The sequence below is a fragment of the Malus domestica genome, chromosome 04 (genome assembly GCF_042453785.1).
Source record: "Malus domestica chromosome 04, GDT2T_hap1".
Classification (NCBI taxonomy): domain Eukaryota; kingdom Viridiplantae; phylum Streptophyta; class Magnoliopsida; order Rosales; family Rosaceae; genus Malus; species Malus domestica.
The window spans coordinates 29,363,255-29,385,006 of NC_091664.1; the positions used below are offsets into that span (position 1 = coordinate 29,363,255).

General features: G+C 36.1%; 2 protein-coding genes and 1 long non-coding RNA gene across 5 annotated transcripts; all 3 read right to left on the reverse strand.

The window, feature by feature from the left end:
* Positions 1 to 3,971: 3,971 nt before the first annotated feature.
* Positions 3,972 to 4,961, reverse strand: LOC103408645 (uncharacterized). Of its 2 annotated transcripts, XR_011579721.1 has the most exons (3): positions 4,840 to 4,961; positions 4,576 to 4,763; positions 3,972 to 4,365 (listed from the first exon to the last, which is right to left on the reverse strand). It is a non-coding gene; the product is annotated as an uncharacterized lncRNA (long non-coding RNA). The 2 variants fall into 2 exon arrangements; XR_524999.4 differs by lacking the exon at positions 4,840 to 4,961 and having other exon boundaries at positions 4,576 to 4,837.
* Positions 4,962 to 7,628: 2,667 nt separating this feature from the next.
* On the reverse strand, positions 7,629 to 15,550 carry LOC103434132 (protein HASTY 1). Of its 2 annotated transcripts, none has more exons than XM_008372437.4 (22): positions 15,226 to 15,550; positions 14,787 to 14,888; positions 14,016 to 14,159; positions 13,849 to 13,929; positions 13,693 to 13,762; positions 13,492 to 13,562; positions 13,254 to 13,417; positions 13,064 to 13,135; positions 12,724 to 12,964; positions 12,546 to 12,608; positions 12,175 to 12,438; positions 11,676 to 11,789; positions 11,428 to 11,554; positions 11,176 to 11,345; positions 10,995 to 11,096; positions 10,378 to 10,481; positions 10,001 to 10,295; positions 9,607 to 9,851; positions 8,999 to 9,502; positions 8,567 to 8,861; positions 8,270 to 8,453; positions 7,629 to 8,064 (listed from the first exon to the last, which is right to left on the reverse strand). In XM_008372437.4, the coding sequence occupies exons 1-22, from the start codon at positions 15,343 to 15,345 to the stop codon at positions 7,985 to 7,987; spliced, it is 3,612 nt and encodes a 1,203-aa protein (XP_008370659.3). In that variant the 5' UTR covers positions 15,346 to 15,550; the 3' UTR covers positions 7,629 to 7,984. The 2 variants fall into 2 exon arrangements, with proteins under 2 accessions (XP_008370659.3, XP_008370658.3); XM_008372436.4 differs by having other exon boundaries at positions 10,995 to 11,099; positions 15,226 to 15,547.
* Positions 15,551 to 16,738: 1,188 nt separating this feature from the next.
* On the reverse strand, positions 16,739 to 21,721 carry LOC103434133 (probable serine/threonine-protein kinase At1g54610). The gene is made up of 8 exons (XM_008372439.4): positions 21,448 to 21,721; positions 20,587 to 21,022; positions 19,982 to 20,266; positions 19,546 to 19,863; positions 18,975 to 19,202; positions 18,408 to 18,508; positions 17,809 to 17,929; positions 16,739 to 17,454 (listed from the first exon to the last, which is right to left on the reverse strand). Exons 2-8 carry the CDS (start codon positions 20,956 to 20,958, stop codon positions 17,116 to 17,118), a joined length of 1,764 nt encoding a protein of 587 aa, XP_008370661.3. The 5' UTR covers positions 20,959 to 21,022; positions 21,448 to 21,721; the 3' UTR covers positions 16,739 to 17,115.
* Between the last annotated feature and the right edge of the window lie 31 nt (positions 21,722 to 21,752).

Here is a 21,752-nt window from a genome sequence, read left to right on the forward strand (position 1 = left end):
TCCAGTTTTAAACTTTTTCTTTTTTCATCCAACATTTTTCTCCTGCCATTCTTCCCACCTACCATTCACAACTAAAACTGCAGGTTCATGTATCAAATGACACGATTTCCATTCATACTTTTGTATTTTCCTATTGAGATCGGATTTTTTTTGGTATTTACCAGTGTATAGTAGATCCGGCAGTTTCTAACACGATACGAAAATAACAAGTTTAAGATCAACACGATAACTAATCGGGTCATTATCGGGTGATCCGTTATGAACCCTTTAATAACGGGTTCTTAACATGTATACACGTGGGTAATCCGTTTCGACCTATTAAGAAAAAAATTATTTTGATAATTTTAAAGTTTAATTACTAAAAGGTTTATTATAAAATTGTTGACCCTAAAAACTATTAAGCCTAGTAGCACGCAGACCGAGTAATTAGTAAGCTAACTACGTCCTTTGGTTGTATGCGGGCATGCCAATTCGTCGACCTAGCTCGGCTGAGGAGTAAAATATGTTGATGTTGCGTTGGGTGCGTTGCTAACTTCTGAATCTCGTGACTGCGGCCGAGGAAGGTATACGTCTCGGCCTTCAGGTTCTAGAACCTGAAGACAAGGTTGCTAATTTTGCTAAGTTCAATATCAAATTCAGCTTTCAATGTGCCAAATGTAGTAACTTGTAACACCTCACTTTGCCGAGTAGGCTAATGAGATGACATCTGCCAATGAGGATTCGAGAATCCTTCTCGACTGAAACTTGGATAGATAACCAATCGGCCCTGTTGCAGTGCTATTTATCCAAACTGAAGGTGCCTCACGGTCGGCTGATTCTACGGCAACAATGCTATTTATCCAAACTGAAGATGTTCGCTGGTTGCCTTCATAGTGCTGTTTATCCAAACTGAAGATGTGTTGGCGAAAAAGGAAAAATAAAAATCTCAAGATTGTTGAGAGGGTTTGCGCAAGACAGTTTGTGTGTTGAGTTGAAGGTTCTCTCTGATAGTTGCCGCTGCCTCTATTTATAGATTTTGTAATGCTCAGCCAGTATTCCAGTTTCATTCTAACTCTCAGCGTTAGGATATTGTAATAAAGAACCTTCTTGATAATATCCCTCAAAGTCAAGATGCCTTGGGTCAATGCCGTGCTCCTTTCATCTTTGCAGAACACCAATCTAACCCACAGATTGGTTATAATATTTAAATGTCGTGGATCACTGTCATCCAAATTCCCATGCACCATTATCTGCTCCAATTTGCATCATTATCTTGACTTCAACTTTATCCTAAAACCATGCATCCTGACTATTCAAACCTCATCCTAATGCACCATGCTGCTTAATCTGATAATATGAGTCCTAAGTCCATTTGAATTGTACTGCTCGCTCGGAAATATGCTTTGCATCTTCTTTCAATAATAACAAAATTATCTTCATTTTTCATCCGATGACTGGGAGTTATGCTCATTCAACGGCCTCGATCGCACGAGCCGATGATGTAAATTTAGGTCCAAACAATTTCATAAGATAATTACTTCGAAAATTCAATAGTAATATCTAGAAAAATATGAAATCCAACAGTTTAGAAACCACTTATTTAATGGTCTTGATTGCCCGGGCCGATATTGTAAAATTAGGTCCAAACAAAAGTACAATAGCCATATTAATGTATACAATATATTATATATTAAATATATAATTTTGTATTATTATTCTATATAAGTTAAAAAAAAAGTTTTAATCATTATTTATTTTTATTATGAGAGTTTCTTATTATCATTACTAGGATAAATTTTACTTAACATATTGTTGTCCAAAATTAAAATAAACTAGTATAGTATTTGTATAGGCAAGAACTAAGAAGACATACATACAAGTATGAAAAATATGAAAGAATATATAAACACTCGTCATTCATTAGTATTCCTTTACGAGTAGATAATGGTTACACTTACATTATCGTTTAGATTTTTAAAATCCTCCAAACCCTCATGAATAATATTTTTTATTTGAGGGCAAAATTAATTATTGTAGAACTGTAATAATTGTAAAAAAAAAAAAAATACAATCACTCATAGTGATAAGCCTTACAACTTTCATGAAGGGGTCAGCTTCGAAATCCAACACTATAATCCATAAACCTTAATTTTATATTTAAACGTCGATTGTCATTTACGTTTTAGTCTTCTTACTAAATTTCATTTTAAAAATTTTCTTTTTTGAAAACATCATCATCTGGCGGATGTAAGAAGATGAACAGTTCAGATCCTTGATATCAAATTTCGATATTTATGATTAAATGAAATGTGAGTCGATGTCATATAGTTTGTAGAAACTTTATAAACATCAAGCAATATTTTCACTAACCATAAAACTTTGAATATAATATCAATGATCCAAACCATTCATCTTCTTGCATCCTCTAATAGATCATGTTTTCAAAAAATAAAATCTGAAAAGAAAAAAAAAATTTGATGAGAACAATGAAGCGTAAATGTAAACAACAATCAACGGTTAAATTTTGATGTATGATTTATATGATTATAGTGGCGAATTTCGAAGTTAAGCTCGTCGTGAAAGTTATAAAGCTTGTCATTACGAGTGTTTATATATATATTTTTTACAATTCTACATTAATTTAAAAACTATTAAAGACTTTACTCAAATACGTTTTTATTTTTTGGATGTGACAATATGGTATGTATATACTTATTTAGTATTATGTTTTTCATTTGATTATTTATTGGTTTAAAATATATTTTCCTTAATGGGTAACATGTCGGGTCATATTACCTGTTAATATTATCGGGTCAATTCGGGTAGGATCATTTTATCCGTTTATTTTAACAGGTGTTACACGACACGACCCGTTAAGATATCGGGTATGACACGAGAACGACACAAACACGAAAAATACGACACGAATGCCAGGTCTAGTGTATAGTATAGTATATACAATTAAAAGTGTACGTTTGTAAATATATATATATATATATATATATATATATATATATATATATATATATATATATATATATATATATATATCAATTCATGATATGATTTCCATTCAAACTTTTGCATTTTTTTGTTGAGATTGAACAACTGAGATTTTTCAATATGCACTGGTATATAATATTATACATAGAATTTTGGTTGTTAACTCTTGAATATATATATATATATATATCAATTCATGATATGATTTCCATTCAAACTTTTGCATTTTCTTGTTGAGATTGAACAACTGAGATTTTTCAGTATGCACTGGTGTATAATATTATACATAAAATTTTGATTGTTAACCCTTGAATTAATTATTGTATCATTGGTCCCATCCCATCAAACGCTTTATTCATTTGTTGTATACCATACACGAAAGCATAGTAAAAGTTTGGACGAGGGATATGAATTAGTGTAACTTTATCACAATGGTGAAAAGCATAGTAAAAGTTTGGACGAGGGATATGAATTAGTGTAACTTTATCACAATGGTGAAGGACCACCAGCGTGCGCAGTGCATGTTTAGGATTTTCAAAAAGCTACTTTTATCACATTTTTCATACGTATCACATTTCTAACAAAGATAAAACTTATATGTATTGGTGGTCCAAATCACATTTCTAACAAAGATAAGACTCATATGTATTGGTGGCCCCGCATGCAACTTTTTATAAAGAGTCGTTGGCAGGACACTGTTTTACGTATAACGGTGTAATGTTACACAAACAACATATGTCGGTACCAAATGACAGTAATGACTCGCAAACAAGGAGAAAGAAATAAAATAAGATTTAGAAGAGTAGAGAAGAATTGAGATTAATTTCTCTGGCTTTTACCCCATTTATACCAAAACGTTTTTCTTGAATTGTAAGACCTTTACAGCACTGTGAAAATGACACGAAAATATAACTCACAACTGTTTAGATGGATCGAGTATTTTGATTCGATAGTTTAAATTTTATATTCGATTTGATTTCTTGCTAAAATGAAACAAAAATAAATAGATAATTATAATTCAGTGATGACTGGAATTACAGACTTATTCTAGACCCGAGGATCCAAAGAAATGGTGGTCACTTACCATTCGATCTCAATCAAATGGTACGTGGTCATTTAATCCTCCAACATTAAATTAAACCGAACAATGAATGATCACAACTTATATGGACTATGGAGTTTAGCACAACAGGACTCGTAATTACAAGTCTCTTTCTAATCCAAATTTATTGTACATAAATTGCTACAAATATATGCGATACAACTGATTTCTGGAAACTCAAGCCTGCTTGATGATCTCATGGAGGTGGCGGCGGTCCAGGAGGCCCTGGTGGCCCACCAAAGCAGTCTTGCAATAACCAGCAGCAGCACAGAAAACTCAAACTGCAAAACTCCCATAAACAAAATGGTCATTTCTTCAACATTTTAGAACATTTTATTTCACATTTTCGTATATGGCATGCGCATGGCTTGAGTGAGAGGGAGAGAAACGAGTTAAGATGTAGATTTACGTACAAAAATAATATCACAAAATTTACAAATTGGTAACAAAAACAAATCAAAAGATGTAGATTTACATACATATATACGTACCATGAACCAATACAATCACAAAGGCCACAGCAGATAGGAGGCGGACCAGGAGGGCCGCCGAAACCTGGCGGTCCGGGAGGTCCGGGAGGTCCTGGAGGAGGTGGAGGTCCCCCGGGTCCCATTGGTAGCTAAGCTACGTACTCACTCTTAGCCTATACGTACGACCACCACCTTCAACAAAACGAAGCCTGCAGAGAATAAGGTTTAGGGAATGGCAGTGCAGTGCAGGGAACAACTTGTACAAGTTTTAAAGGTTGATGATACCTGGGTTTATAGGAAGATAGAATTAACTAGACTAAACCAGAAGCAACCGCTTAACTGTATATATATCCAGTTTTAAACTTTGTACTTAATTCTTTTTTCTTCCAACACTTTTCACCTGCCATTCTTCCCACCTACCATTCACAACTAAAACTGCACGTTCATATATCAAATGACACAAATTCCCATTCTTTTCATCCAACACCTTTCACCTGCCATTCTTCCCACCTACCAACTAAAACTGCAGGTTCATATATCAAATGACACGATTCCCATTCATACTTCTGTATTTTCCTGTTGAGATCGAAGAACGGAGATTTTTTAATATGTACTATTGTAAATTACAATATAACATACACAACTAAGTTGTACGTTCATATGTCAAATGATGATATGATTCCCATTCAAACTTTTCAATTTTCCTGTTGAGAGATTGAATAACATAGATTTTTCAGTATACACTGGTGTTTAGTATAATATATATAGAATTTTGGTCATAATTCTTAAATTATTGTATCATTAGTTGCACATTCAACACTTTATTCATTCGTTATATGTCACACACAAGAGCATAATATAATTTCTGAAACGAGGGCTAGGAATTAGTGTAACTTTATCACAATGGTGAAGGACGACCGACTGGATGGTGCAAGCTTAGGGTTTAGGGTTAGGGCTAACGGCCCGAACTAACGAACGCGTGCCACCTTTGTCAAAGAGTCGTTGGCATGACATTGTGTTAGGTCTAACGGTGGAATTTTACACAATATACAAACTATATTTTTCAGTGTGATCGGTACATAGAATAGTATACTATGTGTTACTATACAAATGATGAGATATGTGTGCTAAAAAGTTAATAACTTAAAAAATAAAATTTTCCATCATTTCTATTAAAATATGTGGTGTACCACTTATGTTTCCGTTACAATTAGAAATTTCTCCATATATACGTAGCTACCAAATGACAGTGATGACTTGCAAACAAGGAGAAACAAACAAAATAAGGAATAGAAGAGAAGGGAAGAGAATGGAAGAGAGAAGAAGTATATAATATATAATGAAGATTATCTCTGTCTTTTTTCTTTTTCTTTTTTTGGAAACTAGATTATCTCTGTCTTTTACCCTATCAGACCAAACACGTTTTTACTTGAATTATAAGAAATTTGCAACACTCTATAAAATGACACGAAAATATACCTCACAACTGTTTTGACTTTTTTTATTTATATTTAAAAAAAAAAAATTAATCTCAATCATGTTTAGATATTCTATTATCAATGATCAATCTTAATCATTTATTTAGATCTTTTTTTTAATCCAATTATTTATTTTCGTACCATTCAATTCTACATGGTATTGAAGAAATTTTTCACAATTTCTATCAGTTTTGCAAATGTTTAAAAAACTATCATATAACCCATCTCTTTGTCGTTTTTTTTTTTTCCAATTTCCCCCCTTAAATATTTAATTATAAAAAGAAAAAAAAATACTTCTACATATCAATAAAATGCAAAACTGCTTTCAAAATAGTTTTTAACATATTTCTTAATGCCTACAGAAAAAATTTCGCGAAATCACAAAAATCGCACTTTTCCGCAATAAAAATGTGGACTAACATTCGTGGTTTTCAATCACAAAATTATTGTTGTGACATTTTCGCATGTGAACAATGATTGGCAGGGGTTTCAAGGTAGGAAACAACATTGATGATATGCACATGAAAGTTTTGGTTTGAGCTCCAAACAAGCCAATGTTAAACGGCAACTGCCAAGTGTGGTTTATGTTCTAATCTGCCGAACCTTTTTTCTCTTTCCGTTTTCTGATTAGTGCTATACAATGAAATTTCAGTTTTGAAATCCTAATTTCCATGGCAATACAATACAACATAACAACGACGTATATACAAACTACATACATACTGAGAGATTTTTCAGTGTGACCAGTACACGGAGTGGTACAACACGTGTTACTATACAAATGATGAGATATGTGTGCTAAAAAGTTAATAACTTAAAAAATAAAATCTCACCACTTCTATTAAAACACGTGATGTACCACTTATATTCCCGTCCCAATTAAAATTTTCTTCATATATACGTCCCTACCAAATGACAGTGATGACTTGCAAACAAGCAAAAACAAATAAAATAAGGCATAGAAGAGAATGGAATAGAAGAGAATGGAAGAGAGTAGAAGTATATAATATATAATGAAGATTATCTCTGTCTTATACCCCCATTATACCAAACACGTTTTTACTTGAATTATAAGAAATTTGCAACACTCTGAAAATGACACGAAAATATACCTCACAACTGTTTAGACTTTTTTTATTTATGTTTTTTTAAAATTTTTTTTAATCTCAGTCATCTGTTTAGATATTCTATTATCAATCTCAATCATTTATTTATTTATTTTTAATCCAATTATTTATTTTCGTATCATTCAATTCTACGTAGTATTGAAGAAATTTTTCACAATTTCTATCAGTTTTGCAAATGTTTAAAAAAGTCGTTTTTTTTTATTTTACAATTTCCAAATATTTAATTATAAAAAGAAAAAAAAATATACTTCTACATATCAATAAAATGCAAAACTGCTTTCAAAATAGTTTTTAACATATTTCTTAATGCCTACAGAAAAAATTTCGCGAAATCACAAAAATCGCACTTTTCCGCAATAAAAATGTGGACCAACATTCGTGGTTTTTAATCACAAAATTATTTTTGTGCATTTTCGCATGTGAACAATGATTGGTAGGGTTTTCAAGGTAGGAAACAACATTGATGATATGCACATGAAAGTTTTGGTTTGAGCTCCAAACAAGCCAATGTTAAATGGCAACTGCCGAGTGTGGTTTAAGTTCCAACCTGCCGAACCTTTTTTCTCTTTCCGTTTTCTGATTAGTGCTATACAATGAAGTTTCAGTTTTGAACTCCTAATTTCCATGGCAATACAATACAACATAACAGTGTCATGGAACACTTCTAAACGATCAATCTCGTATTCGAGGTAGCTTCCGGGAGCGGACAAAGTTCCGTAGACCTCTGGCTGAAAAAAAAGAAACAGCTCTCGTACCTCGTCATGCTCCAAACACCGCGTTTTCCTTCGAGTTGATTTGATTTCTGTACCACACATCACACATGCATCACAATATGGCTGCCAGCCCAACAGTCTCTCCATCGTCCACTCTGGTTTCTTTGGTGTTGGCCGTGCTGCGAGGCCTCGCTGAAATTATGATTGCAGCAGGTTGGTAAAAATATACCCGGTTGACTAGCTATTGCATAATTATAAAGTTTTTTGAATGAAAATTTATCTTCGAATAGGAAAGCAAAAGATCAAGTTGAACCTCAACCTAAATATGAAATGCAGAAAATCTGGGAAAAGAAACAGAATGCATGAGATGATGGTGAAGTCAGTTAAGCGGGCTTACTTGATACATTCGTTATGACATTGACGCTTTTCTGAACAGCAAGCGCCTTTAACTTGTTTCCAGTAGCTAAGACAAGCAAGCTTTTCATATGTTGCTTTTGTTCTTTGGGACTGGATGTCTTCGTCAAAGCTTCTTCAAACGCAAGCAAATCATGTTGTTTGATACATGGGAGCGAGAGCAGAATCTGGGAAACCCAATAAGAACGACAATTAAGTTTCTTATGGTAATCAGTAATTAGAGTATAATCACTACCAGCATAACCCAAAATATTAGATAGCACAAGGTATCGTAACTAACCTGCCTAGGAGTTGGATCTCTATCGCAAAGATGTATGTATATATCACGACAGTGACCAATCAAATCGGCACTGATGAAAGCATTTGACTCAAGGGCTAAACCTTGGATAATTGCAGAAAATAGATCCTTAGAAACAAATTGTAGGAGCTCCACACTATTTGTCGATACCGCTAAACCAATCAAAGAAGAACAGAAGGAAGAAACTTTTGTCATGGCTTCACCATCTGTCCATGTAAAAGCTTCTAAACATATCTGCAGCGCTGGAAGGGCAAGGCCTTTGTGCTTCAAAAGGAAACTGTAAACGAAGAACACTATGAGACCAGAGAACTTAGGGAAAAAATAAAATTCACAAAGTTATACAACTACTACAGTACAGATTAACAGAAAAGAACTTAAGAAACCTAGATAAGAAACTATGTCAATCAAACATACCCAACCATGGAGCTTGATGCGAATGCATCCAATTCTTTGAGGGAAGATACGTCAACACGATGAACATGCCCAGAGTGCTCCAAGGAAGGAAGCCCAGTATTTAGCTGCGGCGAAGCTATAACAGAGAGGAGTGAACAAATCTCCCGTGTTAGATCCCTAAGTAGCTTTTCTTCCATTACTTCCACTTTTAAGTCCGACCCAGCTATTATGGCATGGGCATCTGGGACCTTTGCTCTCCCTTCATGTAGAAGACCGGACCATGAGCAACTGAGAGCCTGTTGGGAGTGTTGAAATAATGGGAGCAAGAGCTTTTCCAACCATGCCTCCCACAAATCCACAGGACAAAATTTAACCAAAGGAATCAAAACTGAATGAACAAGCAGCCGGATATGCCTGAATTCCATTGAATGTATATTCTCCACTAGAGCTAGAGCAACAGATTGACTATCCAGACATTTGTAAAATGAGTCCCCAATAGTGGTTGCCAGGCCCAATACATTGTACCTACAAATATAAAAAATATCTTAATCATTAAACGAAAGAAACCTACAAAAAAGATGCATTTCAAAGAAAAAGTTTCAAACCAACTCAAATATAGGAATACATACCCACTGTCTCTGATACCTTTCAACCAATTTCGTATGTCTGATTCATTTGACTCCACATATCCTTCCTTACTTGTGCTGATATGGGATCCATTGGCAAAGGCTATGGTACCCTTTAGCAATTTAGGGTTTCCTTCACCAAGAAGACTGAATTTCTCAACATCACTCATGGTCATTGCAGCTTTAATCTCTCCAGGTAATATTTGGAATACAGACGGAGACCAAAGGGAATGTAAGACACGAAACAGCTGCAGATCAACAATATGCACCAATTATTACCTTGTTGTAGTGAATAAGTTTCACAAGAAAATGGTCGAGTACGTACAACATTTAAAATAAGTGTGAATTGGGATTTAGGAATTTTAACACAACTAGTTTTCAGGAGCAGCATGCTTACTTTTGGAAGAGGTGGCAGCATCCATGATAGATGAGAAGCCATTGGGTGCAAGGGCATAGAACTTTCTGTTGAATTGTGTTGTAGATTTGACTGGGCTTTTCTGGTTCCACTTCTCTTAAGTGCCTTCTCAAAGAATGTGATAGTGTGGAAAACTGACCACATAACTGGGGTCTCGGAGCACAAGCGAACAAGACCAAGTGGTTCAGATAGATAATTATTTTGCCACTCAATCTGCGTCCATTGCTGGCTTAAAGGTTCTAGTAACCAGGCCAGAACTTCTTGCTGCTGCTGAATTCTGTACAAAGTTTACAAATGTTCAAGAGTAGAACCATCTGACAATACAAATACATGGTCAATTCATGCAAAAGAAGCATTACCCAGCAGCAGAAGCCATGACAAGAAACGCTTCACCTAAGAGATTGTGTTCACCACGAAGTAAAGAACCTTCTCTTTTCATATACGCCATGGTGTCGGCTATACCCTACATAAAATACCACATGAAAAAGTCAATAAACAGAATGCTATTTTCGAAATCTAAAAGCATGCGTTCTCTTCAGTGGGGCATGCACTTGTTGACTAAACTCTTTTGTTTTCCCTCATAGAGAACCTCGTATATTTACAGATCACAACTTTAATTGGGGGAGCATTTAAAAATCTCATTTCATTGTTACCAGTAATTTGTCAAATGGCAGAACCCCTATAATTCACAATGATATACATTATTTTTCTAGGAAGCAAGACTACATGCCAATGATGTGGATATGACATATATGCAGATCTGTCAATTCTTGCAACAGTTGGGTTGATGTAGCCAACGTATGCTATTCAAAATATTGGAGATTCTACGGCTGTAATTGCTAATAAAAATTACTCTTGAGTAATTTAATTTAATTCTACGTCTTTCATACCAGTGGCATATACTATATGCGTGAATGTTGTGTATACACAAGACACACCAGAAAATTCAAGGATGTATCAAAGAAACAAGAGTCACCTTCATGTGAGGCAGAACACTTGTGTCAGCAGTTTTGGCGATACGAATAAACGATGTACAGATTTGCAGCCTTGCATACCGTGCACTACTTGTAGATGGATCCTGCTGAATAATAATATGAATTCAAAGATTCTCTAAAATACAATGAATAACAAGACGAAATTAAATAATTGAAATCGACCTTAACAACAAAAGGGAGCGAATTTAGGAGCTCAAATAATTTATTAATGACACTGCCCACGGCATCCGGAAAATACTTCAAAAATGAACCCATTGCATCCAAGTAGTGCCCAAGTACTTCCACAAGAGCTGGCTCAGTCCATTTCAAAGAAAGAAGTTGCTGAAGCAAACCTTCAAGTCAAGAAACAAGTCATGATAAGAAACTCAGATACAAAAATTCCTAAGCTCATATAAAGAAGTGTTTAAAACAAACCTTCAAATATTCTGCATAGTCCAAGTTGAACTTCAGAATGACCCCCGGCAATTTCATTTGATCCATCGAAAATAGTGCTTACAACATTTTCTAAAGCCAACTGCATGCTTTCCATCACAGCTAAGTCCTGAAATTAGACAGAGGATGGAGATTTATAAGAACCATCACCGCAAGGCTTGCAAGCAATACTGGAATGCTAGAAACTCAAAAGATAGCAAATTGAATTGTGAAAGTGCTTGTAACCAAACCTGAGCAGGCATTGGAGAAAGCAAGAGGCTTTTGATGATTGTATCAATTCTTTCAGAAACTTTAGAACCGGCTATAAGAGGCTTGTATAAGGCAACCAACTTGATCAGTTCTAACTGCATTAAGAGCATTCATCAGGGAAAGAAACATTTGAAAAATGCAGGCCAAGGAAAGTCAGGTGAACTATTTTCAAGAGTTCTTCTAGTGTAAACCAGAACAAAGAGAAATTTCTTATATGATGCAAGACAGCAATAATGGTCAACATGAAATGAAATGAGCTAGATTCCAAGGTTACTTTAATGGATCCTCTAATCTGAATGGCAATTACTAACAAAGTCAAGGAATGTACCCATCCATGTATCTGTACATGGAGTTAATTATTTAACAGAATCCTATTCCAGAGAACCTATACATGTCGTACAAAATTTTATGCTTACTGAACTGAAGAAGCATGAGCCAATATGCAGAAACAAAAATATCTAAGTTCTATGAACTACTTACCAACTTTGAACGATACTGGCCAAAAGTCCCCTTGTCCTCAACATCATCACTCCATAATTCCAACTGCCCCAAAGAAAATGTTGTTCCGTGAATTACTTTTTCTCTCTTGAGCATGTGTTGGAAAGATACATCCAGAATTGCACTACATATTTCATCATTCAAAAAACTTAAGATTTTTCTCTTTTCAAAATCGACCGGATCAGAACCATCTCCAGCTGAGTGAGCAACAGCCTTTGGCTTTGACATCAAGTCTCTCATTAGCGCCTAAACACACACATAAACATGAAGGACGATTAAACATGGTATGTAGCGTATGACATAGTCTCAGTTACTGGTACATTACAGCAATAATTGGGAGATTATCTTCATACCAGCCAAAAGTTGAGAGATTGAAAATGAAGAGCTAGCTTAAAATGTTGGAAAAACCCCAGCATCTGATAATAAAAAAGAATAAATTTAGTAATATTCTATTTCAATAACCAATCACTTGTTGACAGAACCAAATGAACAAGCAGCAAAGAGTTGCATATAGCCCGATGTTCTAGTTACCTGTTGTACATAAAGTGGTAGCACAATGCTATCACCAGCAATACATTGCAAGTTTGTGGAACCCAAAGACACCATACTTTCACATATATATTCCACAAACTCAATATTGCTTTCATCAATTACCCCAGTACCGGAGCTAGATATGTACAAAAATTCTTTGGAGACATTCATCAATATTTGAAAGATATTACTGATTGCAGAATCAAATTCGGGAGCAGAGGTATCATCAATAGGTCTCTTCCTGCATGACATAAATCAGGATAACACAACTGTTACGGAAATGTCTTAAGAAGTGGAAAACACATAATTTATAAACAATTGACAATACTATATTTCGTACCTTTGGGAAACAAGTTTGAAAAACTCACAAGCATGAAGACGAAAGTCAGGTGAAGAAAGTAAGAAACCACACCTGTACACACACAGAGAGAGAGAGAGAGAGAGAGAGAGAGAGAGAGGAGATAAGAAAGAGACACTTGCCAACAGCTTCAAATCAGAATCCACCAAAACTTCAAAGTAGGATACCATACCCATGAATTATACCAGATTTAGCAAGATCAGGCAATGGAGCCCATTCAGAATATGCATTAACAGCATTCAAAGTAGCTGTTACTGTCGCAGCATGTTGTTTTGCAAGGTCAAATTCTTGTTTTCCTGCTTCACTCAATGCGGCTCCAAAGTGCCTCTCTAGTAACTGCACATTTTAATTCATTAGGACAACTCCATTGTATGCAACTTCTTCTATTAAAATTAAGGAGCCAGACATACAGTGTATAATAAAGGCAAAATTTCAGGTAAAGATTGGGTCAGCCCACGCAGCAAAAGCCTTCTCCGATCTCCTGTATTAACCATTAAGAATCAGAATAAGGTATGCAGCAATCTAAATCCAGAGAACAAGCATCACATGCATACACACACACAATTCACAGGCAAGAGGAAAGAGTGCACAAGACACATTTCTGAATAAACCTTCCAAGTCTTCATTGTGAACAGTAATATCTTCAGGAAGCCACCTTAGCATCATGGAGACCAACTCAGCCTAATATCAATGAGGAGTAGAAAGTAAGGTGATAACCTAAACATGTTTTAAATGAAAGAGAGTGAACAAGGAGGAAAAATATTTACTTGAATAGGACCCTTGGAGGATAATGAAACCAAAGTTGGAAACAATTCTTGCCATAGATTTAGTCCTTCTCTTCTAACCATCTGCAACAGATTAAAACAGGTGAGTACTACAATGGAAAACTAACCATTGGCAGTTTGAATAGAGTCAAAAGAACTGCTGTGTAAACCTCGGCAGTAAGGGCTGCTGTCTGACTTTTTAAAGCCCACTCCTCACTAGGACTTGCAATATCAGACATTAAATCGACTGTGATATTTGCAAAGTTTCTACGCTCTGTAGGGCTTAGTTCTTCCCACCGCAATCGGACCAAATGCTGCACAAAAATATGCATATTCTTGTTACACTACTAATACCACAGAACTTTACATGGTTATATAATTAGATGCTAAATGTTTCAGATAGAACTAGAAAGCGCAATCATACAGGGAGGCAGAAACCTATTTTGGAAATTGCAACAACAAGTTTACATCAATCAGGGTTTTGGCATTTTCAACAGAAATTGAAAATTATCAGGAAACTGCTTTTACATCTCAGATTGTAAAGCTTCAACCTTTTCTTCCTTTATTATGATCCCAATAAGGTGGGGGGAGCAAAACTTAAAATATGACATCAAGGGCAAAATAATTTACATTGCCAGGAGCATTTGGATGTTAAGGGAAACCAGTCCCACAACCTTTTGATCATAGACCGTATTATCAAATCATCTCCAACAGTCCAACTAGACCACTTAAATAGTAAAAAAAATATGATTTCACCTCATTACATTATTGAAGAAAACAAAAGAATAATTGACGCGGTTATGTTTTAGTTCCTAATAAAAACTGCATTTTCAAATTTCAAATTTGAACTCCCGACAATGGCCTTTGGTTCAAACAAAAATACTAACATAGTTACAAATCAATAGAAATCTGTATAAAGAACATTCCTTATGATCATATACCTGTAACATCTTAAATGCATGCAACCGAATTTCAGAAGACCAATCCTTCTTCACTAGAAGAAACGCAGCGTTTGCCAAAATCCGCACATCTCCGGTCTTGATCTGCACAAATTGAACAGAAGGAATAATCAACAATGGAAGATGAGACAGCTGCTTAAACCAAGTAACAGATTGCATAACACCATAGCCTTTCAACACTTCAAAATACCAATTAACATACTGAAACTCCACCCGAAAACAACGAAATCATCCTATAAACTCTTTCAAGTTGAAATTTTAAGAATGCGATAAAAGAATTTACATTTCATTTCATACTATTCATCAGAAACCCTTTTAACAAAAGCAACCAAATTACAAATTTCTAGAGAGAGAAAGACGGGTTATAGTTCTAATAAAGCACAGGTAAAGTTTCTAGTCAGAGAACAGAAAGAAAGAGTACCGATTCGAGGAAAGCAACGGCTGCTTTGCGGGCGTCGGGAGTGGAGCTCCAGTCGAGAGCTACGGCAATGGCTTGGGCGACCCTGCTAGCCGCTGTGTTGCTGTTGCTGCTCTCTTCCATTGCTTTTGCCTTCTGGTTTTTATGGTATTAGCCCCCAAGAGTTTTTCTTGGTTTCTGTAGAGAGAGAGTAAGATGACGATCGTGGATTTTTCTGCAACCGAAAGAAAGAACCCACTGTGTGTGTGGAGGAGAGAGAGAGAAAGAGAGAGAGGGAGGAGAGAGAGATTGGAAGTTTTACTGGCGGTTTTAGGGAGTGCTCAGTGCTGTGTTTAGTGGGGGTTTTAATTTAATTTAATGACTCTTTTTTGTGTAGTTTTTTTTTTTTTTTTTTTTCCCTTCTTTGCTAACCAATTTCAATTAAATTTTTTATTTTAATCTGCTTGTAATTGCAGGTTAGGTCAGTTGGGAAACCGTTAAATTTTCTGCTCGCCGGCATTTAAGTATGTATCTCGTGTCCGCAATGAATGCATTCGGGTTGAGTTAGGTTAGATAGGTTAAGCTAGTTTGTATGTCCCGTTGAATTAATTTTAAACTAGTTTTTATTTTTGTAAATTAGAGTAATTTAGAATGTGTGGATTAAAAAATTTGGGTTTTGAGGTACTGCATTGTGTTCATTTATTTTACATTTTAGGATTGGGGATTTTTAAGATGTGTAATTTATTCAAAATAAAACGCGTTTGTTGGGAAGATACTAATTTTCAAATATGAGAAAAATAAATTAAAAGCATGAAAATAGAATATAATAAAATATTTGCCAAATGTGATATCATGATTGGTCCAATACCTTATACCATTTCTCTTTATATTTAATAAATAAAAGGAAAATATTTTGGGTCAGCATTCTTTTGAATTTTTTGGGCAAAGAATTTGTTAGTTTTTTTATTTCTACTTTTGCCTTTCTGTGGTTGCTTTAATGAAAGGTTCATCTCAGAGTTGTAATTTCAAATTTCGTCCAAATTTTTTAGTCAATTCTTAGGTTCGATAACGTTCAACCACAAGGGCTGATTTAGTATCGTTGTGCTTTAAATAAAAAAAACTACTTCTGCTGTGCTGTGAGAATAAGCTCATTTTTGTTGCTTCACGTTTTCAGTTTTTTTTTTCACCTAAAACTATAAAAACACGTTATTAAGTGTTTACCAAACACTTTTTTTGAGCTCAGTTTTTTTTTATACCCACTTTTTATAAAAGCACCTCAGTACCAAACCAGCCCGTAGTCCAGTGAAAAAGTGCAAACAACGGCTCTTTAAAAAACAGAACAAGAAGTCCTGGGTTCGGTGTTTCGTAAGCTATGAAGGGGTGAATTCCCAATTTGTCTCATCCGGGCCTGAAAGAGATGGATGACCGTGATTCGCCACCAGTTGTCATCTTTTTAAGAAAGAAAAATGGATAAATGTTGAGTCCACGAGGGTGTGAATACTCAAATAAATAACCGACATCCTTTGATGAACAAAACTTGACGAAGAAGTGTGGCGTATATAACGCAACTCTTTACTAAATCATTTCACTACTCTAAGCATAAGTTTCCAACACCACAAACTTGGAAAAAAAGAATCAAAAGATGAAGATGTACATAACAGAGGCAATTTCTCACACCAATCTCACCAACAAATTGAAAAAAGAACAAACAAAACAAAAATTCCATGTCTTGTAAGTATTGGGGCAAAAAAAAAAAAGAGAGAAGCTAATTGGGATTTATAAATTTTTTTTTAAATAAAAGAAGGTATTTACCCCTGCATTTCTGATGGAAAAATACACTGCTAGAAGCTGGGGATGATAAATTCACTTTTCCAGAAACTCTCTGTAACTATGCTCCCTCGTATGAACTCGGTTTCAAGCCGCACTTCTCTTTCCCTTAACACGAGCATTGTCATGTTTCTCTCTAAGGTTTCCTGTATAGGATTTTGAAGTTTCTCGCCCATCGTGTCCAGTATGCTTCTTCCGTCTTGGACCACCGGCAGAAGCAGGTTCGACCAACGGACCTGACCAAGCCTGTAGTGATTCTTTAGGATAACTGAATGAGGTTGTACTGAAAGGGACATCAGGAGGAACGAGGGCAGGATCAAAGTGATGTGAAGATCCCAAAGGGTAGCCAACTGCTCCATCCTGATGCGGTGGAGGAAACTTTTCGCTTTTGCTCTTTGCATTTGCATGCGTAATTAGGCGTCTTCTCTGTTTCAGAAGAAAACTGAGGTGTTAACATACTTATAAATCGAAACCTGAATCATATAACTAATGCCAGAGTCGGCCAAATGGTCATGTCATGTGTAAGAATATAGACACCAAGTGCATTAAATCGAAACTCATTTACATATGGCAAACCAAACAGGTTAATCTCATCGGCATCTTAGCAGTAATCTATTCATAAAGCTAGGCCGCTTCTACTTCATTTATCTTTTTTAACGGATACATAATCTAGAAGCATTTGCATGTTCTTGACTAGCGAAAGAAGGATGTTTATGCAAATGGAAGGGTCAAAGTTAAAAGATGACACAATAATTGATAGAGGCAACTTATTGGACATACATCAATATTGGACTGAAGCTCCGCATTGGCTTCTGGAGCCGGCATACCACCCCTAGGAGCCCTTTCCCGTGTGCGTGTTTTCTTTGGACCATCAGCCTGGGATCTACCAGCAGCTCGTAGTCTGCACAACCACCAAAAATTGTGCTATTCAGACTTCACACATTATAAAGATAAGTCTGTTTATAAAATTAATTTCGATTATGGTGGTTGAGTATCTATCAAACATTGCCTATTTCAGAAATGTCTTCAAGACAAGTAATATACCAAAATAAGTATTTTGCCAAAATGGTATATACTAAGACAAACAACAGTAACAAATTGGCTACAAATGTTTCGAGACAGCAGAAATGCATGTTTGCGCTCGAGGGCTAACATGACAGAAAGAATCTGTGCGAGAGAGTGAGAGATGTCTCAGGGAAAGTTTACATAGAAAACCAGAAAATGAGTAACTTTAGACAAAAGAGGTGTCTTATTGACCTATTTTTACTCTATCCTCAAAGGTCAAGGCTCTGACAACATGCATGATTTATGCTAAATAAGTAGTCATTAACAGCAAGATATCAGAAGGTGAAAGAACAAAAAGTCAACAAGATCCATACCTACGAGCTTCATCGTCCCGGCGTTTGGCATCTATTTCTTTGGTTGGGGGATACTTTGGGAGGCTAGAAGGTTCACAAGCATAAGGCTCTGACAGGAAAAACTGCAAATGAGGAAAGAAAGAGCAAACAGAGTATGTAAGCACATTTATCGAAGGAATCATAATAGCTGCAAATAACCATCAATTAGCGCGCACATGATTTTCATTGTTGCAGGCATGGATCAACATATGGATCCAATTAGCATAACTATAATCTAAACTCTAAAGCGATGGTTAGGGACCCCACTATGAGATGTGACTTGGGCCCCAATTCTAGGCAGGTAAGTGGGCGACAGTCTAAGGAGCGCTTAGTCTCATTAACCATTCCCGACTGCAAAATATAAAATCAAAAGAAGAGATGCAGAAAGTAATTATCAGTGTTGAATCTAAATCCGACAAGTCTACTGTCAAGAAACCAAGATGTGTTCTGGTTGATTAAGCCGGTAGAGAGAACTAGAGTACATAGAAAGCAGCCATACAGTATCAAGAACCTGAAATTAGAAAGCAATATCATAGTATAAGAACTCACCACACTACTCAATGCAGCTGTGGCTGTCTGACGTTCTGCTGGATCAATTGCAAGAAGAGTTTCGATAAGGGGAAATGAAGATGGGGGAAAATCTTTGAATGCTTCTCTTATGCATCTTCTGTAAGGCTCCCGAGGCCTAAATAGCGTTGCATTGGGCAACTTTGCTTTCCTCCAGTATTCATCTGAAGGTGAACCACATAGTTTGTATATCTTATGTAGTTGCTCCACCTACGTGAGCAGCAAAGATGTGAGATATGCTCTACAGTTATGTCAGAAGTTTAGTCAGTGAGAAACCCTAAAAATGTTATCATCTCAGCATTTTAAAACTTACAAACAATGAAAACTGGATAAGGTTGTAGCTTCAAACATCTATTTTAACCAACTGAACACAAGAAACTCAGTCTTATGAAGGTCAACTAGCTAGATGTGAGCATTGACCATTCCAATGCAATAGCCATAAATTACCTGGCGATCTCTCCATTTTAAACATTAGTAGTTAAAAGTCTTCCCACAAATTTAGTTTTTACAAGCAAGGATAAAAGCAAATGCAAAAAGAGAGTCATCAAGTTACCTCGGTACGACCAGGCATGATAGGTTTCCCAGCTAGTAACTCCGCTAAAATGCAACCTGCACTCCAGAGGTCCACACCCACACCGTAATCAGTAGCCCCAAGAAGGAGCTCGGGAGGTCGATACCATAGAGTAACCACCCGACTAGTCATTGGATGCTTATGGTTTGGATCAAAAAAAGAAGCCAACCCATAGTCAGCAATTTTAAGTACTCCTCCATTGTCAATCAAAAGATTTGATCCTTTAATGTCACGGTGAAGCACACCACGGTTGTGACAGTGCTCAAGTCCAGATAGAAGTTGATGCATGTAACATTTTACCTGAAATTTGAATTGTGAGATGCATCAAATTTCAAAAGATCAGAAAAGTACCATAAACCATTTATATAATTTTAAAAGTGGTAAATGGACTTCAAAGATTAGCGAAATACTGGCTAACCTGTGGTTCTGTAAATTTAATTTCGGGGCTTGCAGCAAGCCCAGCTAGATCATGCTCCATGTATTCCAACACCAGGTACAAACTACATGACATTCTTGACGTAACCAGACCCTCCAACTTTACAACATTGATATGATCCAATCTCCGCAAAATTAGAATTTCTCTAGCCATAAATCTCACACTCTCGGGCTCCAAATTGTCAAATCTAACTTTCTTTAGGGCAACAATTTTCCCCGTCAACATATCTTTAGCTTTGTACACATTACTATACGTTCCTGACCCAATCTAACATCAGGGAAAAGAAAATGAAAGAAATCAAAATCATGCACAAAAAGAATACATAAACCAAGAGCATAACATGATGATAAAAGTGATAGGCATTGTTCAATTAATTGCAATTTATGGCCGCCTCATTTGTAATAGGCATTCCCAAGAAGAAAACTTTGAAGAATGCATCTCAAATGATCCGACTTATCACATTGTTCGTAAAAACCATATTTGTCGCATCATTTTAGGAAAACAAGCAAAGAATCACAACATCAACTTTTTCATAAAAAAATTTAAAAAAAAAAAACTTTTCCATAAAAAGAAGAATGAAAACCTACCTTATCAATTTTCTCAAACGTGTCTGCTTTCCGTGGAATCCACCCATTGAGCGCCTCCCCACATGCCTCAGTGAGCCAGGGTGGCCAGCCGGCCGCCACTTGGGCGCCACGCGATTGCTTTGGTACATTACCTGACCTCGGGTTTGGCTTCGATCGCCTTCTCTCCCCCCTCGGAGGTTTCTCACCTCCATGGACATTCTCCTCCTTCTTGCCCTCTCCCCCACCAACATGAACCTCGGCGGTTTTACTATCTACCTTCGGCACCACAACAGCATCTACCTTCCCAGTAGACTCTACACTCAAATCCCTCCTCTCCCCCTTCGACTCGGAATTGACTCCCGAAGAAGCTTCTCTACTAATCACACAGCCCATTCTTGAATCTAAGCCTCATCCAACATGGTCAATGCAAAAAAGCTCTTCCTTTACAATTTAACCACTACAAAATCAACCAATTTGCAACAATTAAAAACTAACCTCCAAAAATCCACACATAAACACTCAACAATCAGTCCACAACTAAAAATCATCCAAAACAACCACCAAAGATCACATCTTTACACTAAACCCCATGTGATTAGCACAACCCAGTAATCAAAATCATCTAAACAACACAAAAACCAACAAAAGGGCAGCTAAGATTCACAATTTTGGAACTGGGTTTCTTCAAGATTCAGCAGGAAGTAACAAAAAAACCTGATCTGGGTATTGAGAAAGTGAGTGAAAGAAAGAGATTTTCCCGAGAAAGTGATAGACTTGTTCTAAAGAAAAAAAGTGAGACTGGAAAAAAGGAAATGGGATTTAGAGAGATAGAGAGAGAGAGAGAGAGAGAGAGAGAGAGAGAGAGAGAGTTAAAGAACTTACTGTGAATTGAGTTGAATCTGTGATTGGTATGATTGGTTAAGTGAGGTTTTTGTTTTGGAATGGAGTTTGGCGTCCTTTCTCGGTGGCTCGGACAAGACGACGAATAAAAGGAGCAGCACAGGCTCAAGCCTCAGCAGATCTCCCAAATTTTCGTCAAGTCAGAGCCGACAACTCTCTTTCTAATCTTCTCCCTCTATCCTCTCTCTCTCTCTCTCTCTCCAAACAAACAAAGAAAGCAAGGAATCGATTTATATTACTAAATTTCTGGGCAAATGGAATTTGTTTTTTACTTTTTGTTTTTATTA

What these genes read in the sequence shown, in the direction of transcription:
- LOC103434132 (XM_008372436.4), bottom strand. Translation starts at nt 15,345, where the DNA reads ATGGAAGAGAGCAGCAACAGCAACACAGCGGCTAGCAGGGTCGCCCAA. An exon ending in AATCTCTCAACTTTTGGCTG is followed by an intron (nt 12,439 to 12,545) that starts GTATGAAGATAA and finishes GTGTGTGTTTAG; the next exon opens with GCGCTAATGAGAGACTTGAT. An exon ending in TGTCATAACGAATGTATCAA is followed by an intron (nt 8,065 to 8,269) that starts GTAAGCCCGCTT and finishes TCATAATTTCAG; the next exon opens with CGAGGCCTCGCAGCACGGCC.
- LOC103434133 (XM_008372439.4), bottom strand. Translation starts at nt 20,958, where the DNA reads ATGGGCTGTGTGATTAGTAGAGAAGCTTCTTCGGGAGTCAATTCCGAG. An exon ending in TCATGCCTGGTCGTACCGAG is followed by an intron (nt 19,203 to 19,545) that starts GTAACTTGATGA and finishes CTGCTCACGTAG; the next exon opens with GTGGAGCAACTACATAAGAT. An exon ending in CAGCTGCATTGAGTAGTGTG is followed by an intron (nt 18,509 to 18,974) that starts GTGAGTTCTTAT and finishes CCTCATTTGCAG; the next exon opens with TTTTTCCTGTCAGAGCCTTA.